General features: G+C 36.3%; 1 protein-coding gene across 3 annotated transcripts in view; it reads right to left on the bottom strand.

Moving 5' to 3' along the window:
- Positions 1–11,840, bottom strand: part of LOC106878142 (RILP-like protein 1) — a 117,735-nt gene that overhangs the window by 28,492 nt on the left and 77,403 nt on the right. For all 3 annotated transcript variants that reach the window (XM_014927276.2, XM_014927266.2, XM_014927285.2), the window contains 2 exons: positions 7,843–7,961; positions 4,082–4,303 (listed from right to left, as the gene is read on the bottom strand). In XM_014927276.2, coding sequence (XP_014782762.1) covers positions 4,082–4,303; positions 7,843–7,961 — 341 coding nt within the window. The remainder of the gene's footprint in view (positions 1–4,081; positions 4,304–7,842; positions 7,962–11,840) is intronic.

The raw sequence follows: 11,840 nt of genomic DNA, 5'->3' as shown, positions 1-11,840 counted from the left end.
TGGTTCCCTCCTCGTTGCGGGAACCGAAGCCATAGCCTCCATGTATGCCATGGAAGCCTCCAGCACGACGTCCGACATGACTGTTGAAGTCTCCAGCCACAAAGAGAAGGTCCCTGTCACTCGTCGACGAGGTAGTTTGCAAGAGGGTGTCATAGAATTGGTCTTTCAGACCATCTGGTAGCCCCGGTTGAGGTGCATAGGCTGAGATGACAGTAGCTAATCTATGATGAAGCACTAGTCTGATCTTAAGTACTCTGTCACTTACTCTAACGACCTCGATTACCTTATCCACCCATTTCTCCGCTACAAACGATACTGCTAGCTTGCCAACTTTAATATTTTCTAATTAAAGCACAAGGCCAGCAACTTAGCAGGGAGGGTGTTATTCAATACTACTGACCACAGTACTTGACTGATACTTTATTGCATTTGCTCTGGAGGGATGAAAGATAAAGTTGACCTCAGTGAAATTCAAACACAGAAAGCAAACAGCCAGGAAAAATACCAGAAGGCATTTTGTCCAACTCTGTCAATCCACTGTCCTAGTAAATTATGATATTAAATTTTCTATGAAATCAAATTGTTGCTTTTGTGATTAGAGTTGTTGTTGGAGTTGATTATATAACAGGAATAGTTAACTCAATACAGATTTACAGAACAGGTTTGGAATATTAGATACAGTAGTTACTTATTGTTTAGATTTCAAGCTAAGATCAAACCTTTCAAGTTGGTATTTTTTCTTTAGGAATTAATAATAATAGGGATGATATACAGTCTTTCATAAGGGAAATAATGCAATGTCCCTTGCTTCATTGGGTCATTAATGTAGTCTTTGAATACGTCATATAATGCGATGTAATGATAATAAGCCTTGCAGAGTCTATCCTTCTCCAAGTTACTGACCATACCTAAATTTATACAGAAACAAAAAACAGAAAACTTGCAACTTTTAGATGAAGAAAAATTAGGAGTTGTGATATCCAAGCATCAGCAACACAAGTGAAATGAAATGGCTCTAAGCTACAACTAAAACATTATTTTGGATTCTGTCAATGAAGCACTTATATCCTCTCAGTTGTGCTTGCCACATTGATTAGTAGCTCCTGTCAGTATTGTGTAATTGATAGTAGTTGTATTGTCAGAGTTGTGGAGAAAATTACTCTTAGTCATTATCATCAGCATCATCATTTAATGTTCATGTCCCATGCTGGCATGGGTTGGATAATATAGAGCCAAAGGTAAAATTCCTCCCAAACTCATCAAAATCTGACCCTTTCAGTTAATTTGAGCTTAGTCAAAGCTTGTAGGCTTAGGTTTTCAATAACACTAGTGGAAATGTTGGTTATGATTGTGGTGGTTCTGGTTGAGGGGAAGTGTTGTTAATAGCAGATGTTTTGTTATTATCATACAGAGAACAGTTTCCAAAATCAAGAAAATTTATCTTCAGAGACTTTGGATATATATTTTGGATAATTTTTTTTCATACACAAATTTAATCCAACTTGCTTCTTTAGAGCAACATTTAATAATTTGTGGCTTTGATATAAAAAAAACTAAGATATTTTTTGTCTGGTGGGAAGCAGATAATATGTTAGAGAGAGAGAGAGAGTGTGTGTGTGTGTGTGTGAGAGAGAGAGAGAGGAGAAGGAAAAAATTAGCAGTTTACAAATAGACTGGCCACATCATGCAGTCAGCTCAATTTTGTTAACTTTTATGTTATCTCTTATTTCAAAATTCAAGAAAACTTCATAATTTTACTTTCTTTTAAAAGAAAATGAATTAACATTCTACTTGTTACAAATCAAGACAAAAGAAACTGAATCTTCTATTTTAAATCAAAGTTATAGTAAATATATATATTTTAATGCAATGGTAATTTTAGAAGTTACTTTAAATTCTAACAAACACAACATACCATGCATACTAGTGTGGTGATAACCAACAAAAAAAACTAATGTGGATCACAAAATCTCAAAACATCTAGCTGCTTCAACATCTTTGTCCACAAAGAAATGAAGAGCTATGTTAGCTGGATTTGAACTCAGATTTGGTTAAAGTATGTAATTCAGTTTAGTTTCAAGTTATATCTATGTTGAATAATGCTGGCCTCAAGATCAGTACATAAAATCAATGATTCCATCACTTAATTCAATAAATACCATAACTGATCTTTCTGGTGTGTGTATTACTTTACTGGAGTAAATATTTGCATATCTTGAAGATTCTGAGAGTAATACTATTAAGAGATATGTTTTCTGGTTGGGTCATCCAAGTTCATCATTATCATCGTTTAACGTCTGCTTTCCATGCTGGCATGGGTTGGACGGTTTGACTGAGGACTGGCAAGCCAGGAGGCTGCACCAGGCTCCAATCTGATCTGGCAAGGTTTCTACAGCTGGATGCCCTTCCTAACGCCAACGATTCCAAGAGTGTAGTGGGTGCTTTTTATGTGCCACTAGCATGGGGGCCAGTCAGATGGCACTGGTATTGACCACACTCAAATGGTGCTTTTTATGTGCCACCAGCACAGGAGCTGGTCAGGCGGTACTGGCATCAACCGTGCTTGTATGGTGCTTTTTATGTGCCACCAGCATGGGAACATGTCCGGCGGCACTGGCATCAACCACACTCAAATGGTGCTTTTTACGTGCCAGTCAGGCAGTACTGGCATCAGCCATGACAACGATTTCACTTGACTCAACATGTCTTCTCAAGCACAGCATGTTGCCCAATGACTGAAGAGTACTCTTAAATGGGCCAGTTGTGCAACACTGGCATGGGCCACAGCCATGGTCTCACTTGGCTTGCCGGGTCTTCTCAAGCACAGCATATCTCCAAAGGTCTCAGTCGCTTGTCATTGTCTCTGTGAAGCCCAACGTTCAAAGGTCGTGCTTCACCACCTCATCCTAGTTCTTCCTGGGTCTACCCCTTCCACAAATTCCCGCCACTGTTAGGGTGTGACACTTCTTCACACAGCTGTCCTCATCCATATGTAACATATGACCATACCAGCGCAGTCGTCACTCTTGCATACTGCATCTGATGCATCTTATGTCCAACTTTTCTATCAGGGTGCTTACACTCTGTTGTGTACGTACTCTGACATTACACATCCAGTGGAGAATACTAGCATCATTTCTTTCAAGTGTACACATGTCCTCAGCAGTCACAGCCCATGTTTCACTGCTGTGTAGCATGGCTATTCGCACACAGGCATCATACAGTCTACCTTTCACTCTGAGCGAGAGGTACTTTGTTACCAGCAGAGGTAGGAGCTCTCTGAACTTTGCCCAGCCTATTCTTATTCTAGCAGCTATGCTCTCAGAGCATCCACCCCGCTACTGACTTGGTCACTTAGGTAATAGAAGCTATCAACTACTTCTAGTTTTTCCCCCTGGCATGTGATGGAAGCTGTTTTCTGCACATTTTCATAAGGTCTAAAACAAGTAACCAGGACAAACAGTAGCTACAAGGAGGGAAATGTCGCAAATGCTGCAATGAATATTTTCTGATTATATCTCACAAGATGTTAGTGAGCATGGACGTAGGAGGGGTTTACTTTAATGCCTACTTTCAAAAAAAAAACTAATGCATAAATAATCAGTGGGAACACTGTAGAAATGTTGAGGATTTTGTTAGACCTTTTTGTGGAATTGTGAAGGCATATAGCCAAGTGGTTAGAGGGTTACATTTACAATCACAACATAATGGTTTTGATTCCCAGATCAGCAGTGCATTGTATTCTTGAGCAAAGTAGTTCATTCGAAGTTGCACCAATCCACTCAGCTGTAAATGGGTAACCCTGCAACAGATTGGCATTCTGCTCAGGAGGAATGTTGGCCTATCCACCTGACCAATGGGAGGTCATCATTCGAAAGATACAACAATGTAAGGAAGTGTATGGTGACCAGCAGTGTATAACAACATCTGATTGTCTGGTTAATGCAGTGATATAGTAATATTACTGGAATTACAAGCTACTATTATTTTCAAGTCTTGCTGTAAGAAGTCTCATTTGATCAAACAAATTCAAAATATGATTTTCTTGAAATGTAATTAAAAAAAATTATGTTCAACTTACTAAAGAACCTTCATCTGAACCATCACTTGGTGTATCTGAAGATTCACATTCTTGTTCCTTTAGGAGTCCTTTAATGGTCTGGATTTGTTTTTCTTTATCCTGAATGTGAGACTGTAGTTCTAGCCTCTCTTCTAACAGAGTCTGTGTCTGCTTCCTTTGAGAAGAATTCTTCCTACGTAAATCAGTATTTATTTTCACAACTCTTTCTAACTGTGATTGAAGCTGAAGAAAATAATGAAACAAAATATAAAAACTTTAAACCTTATTTAATGAATCTCTCTCATAATTTCATTCTGAAATATCTTTAAATAACTGATCTACAGCCAGCAAATGTCTTCGCTCTATCCACTTTCACAAAACACAATGCCCCAATTTCTCCAAACTCCACATTCACTTTGGTGATCATATCCTCCAGATCCTCATTGTTCTACCACTCTTAACTGTTTTGTTCAATTTTTCTTCCTAGAGCTGCACCTTTGAAACTCCCTCCTGATACATACTTTCTATAACTACTAGCACATAAGGGTTTGTACTTCCAATTTATCATTACCAATATAACTTACTGCACTATCAACTCAGTTTAAGGAAACTATTAAACAGTTATAGTTACAGCCCCTTCTCTTCTGAACATCTTTAGAAATACACTAGTCTTTGTAATGCAATTTTGGCAATGTTATACATATTTTGTATATTCATTAGATTGTAAGGCTTAGCATTTCTAGTAACTTTGGGATTATGTTTTCTTATGGGATGACCAGAAAGAAGGGACTGTGCCTAAAGCATCTCCAGACTCTGAGTTGTATTTTTCATGTTAAACATTTTTTTGGCTCACTACATTAAGTATGTTAGCTCCCCAACCACAACCACCATCACTTAAGTATAATGCACAAAAGTAAAATAAAGACTACACACACAAAAAAGAAATGATTTTGAGTTGTGATGTTATGATGGTGATAATAGTAGTGGTGACAACAGGGATAATCTTCCTTAAGGATTATGTATTATTTATGCATCATCAAGTATAGATCTTGTTTCAACTTGAAGCTGCAAAGTAAAATAAGAGCTTGTTTCAACTTGAAGTTGTAAAGTAATATAAAATATTGAGGAACAATACAGTATAATGAGATTGTTTAGTTTTAATGTGTTTAAAACTGTTTCATATGAATTTCTGAAATGTTTTTCTGGTTTGAAACTTTTTGTTTTTTTTCTACTCTATGCACAAGGCCCAAAATTTTGGGGGAGGGGGCCAGTTGATTACATCGACCCCCATACGCAGCTGATACTTAATTTATCGAGCCCTGAAAGGATGAAAGGCAAAGTCGACCATGGTGGAATTTGAACTCAGAAAATAAAGACAAACGAAATACTGCTAAGCATTTTGCCCAGCATGCTAAAGTTTCCACTAGCTCACTGCCTTTCTGGTTTGAAATTTGGAAAAGGCAATGAAGATAAAACAGAAGATTTATTTAAACTATGTATGGTATGCTATACTTGTGAGTTATAATATTTGCAGCACAATACTTAATGAGTTTGCTGGTGACCTAGGATTATGTATTATTTGAATAATTCAATAGAGGATAATAATTTTGTGAGCTGGTCTTTAGACCTAGGATAATGATAGGAAGTTCATAACCCGAATTACTATCACCAAAAATATTCCTGATTTTCTTTTGTTGATTCAAAATATTAAATACTGCTGAACTTGGAGAGACATTTTAGTATATAAACAAAGTGTGAAGTTCATCAAGTTGACATGTTTGGGTTATTTTTGTGTCTTACAATATAAATGGTTGCTGTTTGGTGATAAGCATGTCATTTCAGGATGTGAATCCATATCAGCAGTGGAGGAAACAGATCATTGATAGCACTTGATATATAATTTCTAATGGCTGAAGTATTGCAGTACAATACTTAATGAGTTTGCTGGTGACCTAGGATTATGTATTATTTGAATAATTCAATAGAGGTTGTCGTTGTCATCATCGTCATCATCATCATTGAATATTCACTTTTCTATGCTTGCATGGATCAGACGGAATTTCTTGAGGCAGATTTTCTACAGCTGGATACCCCTCCTATTACCAACCTTCACCTGTTTCTAACCAATGTAACACTCTCCCATAGTCAGACATGTTTTTCATGGAAAACTGGAAATGAACAGCTTTGCATGATGATGATGCTCATTTACAACCACTACATGATGTCTAAACAAAGGTACACACACAAACACACACACACACACACACACAATAGTTTCACCAAATCTACTTTTAAAGCTTTGGTTGGCATGGGGCTATAATAGAAGATACTTGCAAAAGTGCTGCACAGTGGGATTGAACCTGAGGCTACATGATTGGGAAGCAAGCTTCTTAACCACACAGCCATGACTGCACCTATTCCACATCTACACATATAAAAGAGGAGAGAGTTTAACCCTTTAGCATTCAGATTACCCTGTCAAATGTATTGCTTATTTATTCACATTATTTTGAATTAATCCTGGATTATCCCTTAGCTCTGAGATTCCAGTGATGTGCTCATATATTTTTATAAACGACACAATAGGATAGGAGAGAGAGGCCAGCTCTGAGCAGTTTGAACATAAAACAGGTAGAATATTTTGGCTGGATATGGTTGGTTTAAATGCTGAAGGTCTAAATCCTTTTATTTCAATTTATTAATGCTTAAATTGTCATTTATCTGTAACTTTGACTATTTACATAAAATTACTTAAAAAAAAAAAGGTGAAATTAGTAAATTAGATGACAAGTCATATAGTAAACTAGATGGCTAAACACAATGGCTAGAGAAATACTTGAACTTTGGACTTTACAATCATTAATCCAGTACCTAATCTTCCAACTATTATTCCTAATTATCTGGCTAGTTTGAAAGTGGCCAACCTACACAATTATTTCCTGAAGCTTCAACTATTAGAAATTATATATCAAGTGTTATCAATGACCTGTTTCCTCCACTGCTGATATGGATCCACATCCTGAAATGACATGCTTATCACCAAACAGCAACCATTTATATTGTAAGACATAAAAATAACCCAAACATGTCAACTTGATGAACTTCTCACTTTGTTTATATACTAAAATGTCTCTCCAAGCTTAGCAGTATTTAATATTTTGAATCAACAAAAGAAAATCAGGATTATTTTTGGTGATAGTAATTCGGGTTATGAACTTCCTATCATTATCCTAGGTCTAAAGACTAGCTCACAAAATTATTATCCAACAAATTTTAACACAGGCATGGGTGTGTGATAAGAAGCATGTTTCCCAACCATATGGTTCCAAGTTCAGTCCCACCGTGTGACACCTTGGTTAGGTGTCTTCTACTGTAGCCTCAGGCTGACCAAAGCCTTGTGAGTGGATCTGGTAGACAGAAACTGAAATAAGCCTGTCGTATATCTGTGTGTGTGTGCGTGTGTGTGTGTGTGTGTGTGTGTGCACGCGTGTGTGTGTGTCACACCATTGCTTGACAACCAGTTATGGTGTATTTATGTGCCCGTAACTTAGCAGTTGGCAAAAGAAACCAATAAAATAAGTACCAGGCTTAAAAAAATAATAAGTGCTGGGGTTGATTCATTCAACTAAAAATTCTTCAAGGCGATGTCCCAGCATAGCCACAGTCTAATGACTGAAACAGGTAAAGGGCAGAAGATAAAAGCTACATATAACAATTATTTGGCAGGTGTGAATGGGGTGAGGGTTACAATTAAGAAGTTTGGAAAAGAAATGTGAACTTACTGCATCTGAATCCACTTGTTTTTGGGTGAGTTCTTTTTTTATGGCACGTATCTGATTTCTCTGCTTATCGATAGTTTCTTTCAATTTGGTCAACACCTGCAATTCTTCTTCTTCTTTTCCTTGATAAAGATAAAAAAAAAAAAGGAAAATATTCATTAAATCCAGTTTATCTTCATGAAGTAAAATACCTCCTAGCAAAAAAGTAAGCAAATATTTCCAGCAACATTTGATGAAAAGAACATTAAGGAAAAAAAAAAAAAAAACCTATCCCCTATGCAATGACAAATAGGTTAGAAATGTGCTAATTAATACTTTAAAAGTATTCTGCATCATAAACTAGGATGGTATTAGTGTTCTGATTTGAAGCTAGTTGACCAAAATGTGTAGAAAGTTTATAGAGTTAGAAATGATGTGCCACTCAGTTGACAAGAATGGATAGTAGTCACTAGGTGAAGAGATATTGTAAGAGAGTAGAAAGTAATCTGAACACAGGAAGACAGATGAGAGCCTGGAGATCATTTATACTGGTTTGAAGATGTTACAATTTGCAAAGAACAGATTGGTCATGGAACAAGAAGAAGAAAAATAATTTAATAAACTTGTAGTTATGAGTTTCTGATAAAACTCAATCAGTTCAATTTTATTTTTGTATTTTTATGTCACTTCCAAGTCACTCAGACAAAACATGATTAAAAGCCATTCTGTCACATTTTCCACTAGCTTTTAGATTAACAAGGCCAGTATAACCTACCTGTCACTTGATTATTATATAGTTTTCTAAGTGGAAAGAAAACTGCAAGAGGAAAAGAAAACCCATGCCTTAAGCACACATACAATCAAGCATACATAACACACATACAGATTCAACACAAAAAGCAGGCATTTCCTGATGCAAAATTCAAGCAAAATATATAAACAGTTACACTATCTAATCTATAGCCTAACATTAAATCCATTATGGACTGTGCTAGCCCTGCTTGAACCTTTAAAACTTTCTACCATTAAACAATAAATTACATACCATACAAAACAGTAATCTTTGCATCATAAAAGGCTGAACTTACATATTTGCACCTATTAACCACCTACATCAAGCAAAAGTAATAACACTAAAATGCTATGTGGACATGCATGACATGTGATAGAAGTAAGCTCAAACATAAAAACTTTTCAGTAACATGTTTAACTTTCCCAAATTAACTAATTATGTTTATCATCACTCCAGCACTCAACAAAAATATAATGTTGAAATGCTACCGCTATCTTTAAAAAAATTTTTAAGACCTAACCAAAGAATATAACATCCTTTGCAGTATCTCTAAGACTACTGTGAAAAAGAGAGGAACTCTGGTCCAATGCTTGCTGTAGAGTGGACTATATGGGAGATTAACTCTACCATCAAAAAATTGTCTACTTGATGGGCTTCTGTACACTTGTCTACCCAATTTTGTTTCAGAGCTTGGGTCAACTTAAATCAAATGATAGACTACACTTACTGACTTATAATGTTGCACATCATCATCATCATGTTCAATGCTGGCATGGGTTGGATGGTTTGATAGGGTTTCATGTGTCCAAGAACTGCATTTGCTCCAACATCTACTTTGGCATGGTCTCTATGGCTGGATGCCCTGCCTAATACCAACCATTTTAGGAAGGGAATCCAGTCTTAGAGATCATGCCAAAGTGGACTGTGGGAGTAAACCCAGAACTATGTGATAAAAAAGGAAACATTTTAACAGAGCCATATTAGATTCTGCTATCTCCTGCACTTATTAGATCCTGTTATCTCCCTACCCATACTTACATAAATAGCTGTAGTATCAATTGCTTGAAACCAGACATTAGGCATTTGCAAAAATTATTGTTGACAAAGATGTCAAAAGTAGATTGCTGCAACAAAATAGGGCCTTGAAGATACTGCTTATCCTCAACCTCAGACCTATTATAGGCTATCAGTGATATCTCTGAGAGGTCAAATATAGTGATCACCAGATCAAGCAAGCAATCAGAAGACAGAAAAGACTGTCAGTCATTTAAGCTCCAATATTTTACTGGATTACAACCAATAATAAATCCTGGGTATTGAGGCTGTTGAACACTGATCAAATCTACCTACCTCTTCTATATTGTTGTTAACCACCAGAGCTTACATCCATACACAAATAAGTCAGACAACATCAAATGCAACATGCTCCAATTTCTACATCACAACCTATGTTACACAATTTACATTACAGCATAGTCTCAAAGTAAAATCAAAACTGGACATATTTAAAATGCTGAGCTTGTTAGTTTCTCTCAACATATCTGATAATCTACTTTTATGACAGATGTATAAAAAAGAAATGGATATTGTTACTTTACAGCTATATTCACAATTTCCAATACTAATAACATTATAACTATCATCACAAGAGAAGCTTCTGTGAAATACAAATACTATAATGAATTCTTTAAAAACAGTCCAGTTGAGAAGATAGTGGTAGGCCTCTTTTGTTGGATTTTAATTCAACAGACACACACACACACACACACACACACACACACACACAACATCATCATGACCAAACATCTCATGAAACCAATAAGAGAGTTTCTATGTGGTTGTTCACTTGAAATAACAGTCAAATTTCCCTCCTATTCTTAAAAAAGAAAGGAATCTTCGGATAATGGAGTCTTAGATGTCTGAAAAAGAAATAGACAGATGATCATGGTTGGAATACCTTTGATCATTATTCTGATCAATTAGTGTTGACTTGAGACTAAATAACAACAACAAACAATTTGATCATCTGCATCATATGCTCAAGCAGCCCAGCTGGGGCTATCATCAACAACATCTCAACTATTACCATACTAAATATCACCATAACCATTACAATCAAAATCATAGTTATCAACACCAACAGAACCATCACCACAATCATCCGTATAGTCAACACCACTGCAACCATCTCTGTGATCAACATATAATGAACAGCACCATGGTTACCACCATAGTAAACACTTTTGTAACCATCACCACAGAAAGTAGTGCTACTGTATTGGCAGAATTGTTAGAGCTTGGAACAAAATGCCTTGTGGTATTTATTTTGGCTTTCTGCACTGCAAATTCAAATCCCACTGAGGTCAACTTTTCTTTTCATCCCTTCAGGGTTGATGAATGAAAATATCGGTCCAGGACAGAGGATTGGCAGAACTGTTAAAGCATCAGACAGGGTGCTTTGCTGCATTTGTTCATTTGTTCCAGTTCTTTGCCTTTTAAGTTGTTGGGTGGTAGAGTTTAATCCATTGCCTAGTTTAACACCATCATCTGGTCTTTGGGTGCCTTTAGTAGAATTCATTCTGTTGCAAGCACCTGGGCCAGGTTTCTTGTTTGAGGATAACATCTTTCCTTCATCCCACCACTCTCAGAAGCCCTGAAAAAATAAAGGCTCATTAGTGTTGCCTTTCCCTCTGGTTAACCAGTAAGAAAAAAAAAAAAAAAGGAAAATAATGGTAAATACTGCTACAACCATCGGCATGGTAAAGACCAGTATATCACAGCAGGTTTCTTTGAGTTAGCAAGAAGTGAAAATGAACCAAAATACAGTAACATCAGTGAAGGAAAGCATTATAGGGCATGCACAGTTAATGGTATGGTATTTGAAAGAAAAGTGGAAGAATAAATGAGTATGGTAAAATAAATGAATGAAATTGGATAAAGCATGCTTGGCTATAGCTGGACAGAAATATTGGGTGAGGATGGTAGTGCAATTAGCATTTGTGAGATACAAATGCCATAATGAATTTTCTTAGAAAGGTACAGTTGAGATGGAATCTCAGTGCTTCGTTTGGATCTCAATTTGTACACACGAACACAAATATGCCTATACATTTCTATGTAGGTAATATGTAGAAGTATATATGTATGCACTTATGTATGTATATAGATCACATATATTTGTAGTTTAAGTGCCCTTTGTTGTATGTAAACATTTTCAGTGATAGATACA

The sequence above is a fragment of the Octopus bimaculoides genome, chromosome 1, assembly GCF_001194135.2.
Source record: "Octopus bimaculoides isolate UCB-OBI-ISO-001 chromosome 1, ASM119413v2, whole genome shotgun sequence".
In the NCBI taxonomy this organism is placed as follows: Eukaryota; Metazoa; Mollusca; class Cephalopoda; order Octopoda; family Octopodidae; genus Octopus; species Octopus bimaculoides.
This window is presented reverse-complemented; position numbering and strand designations above follow the sequence as displayed.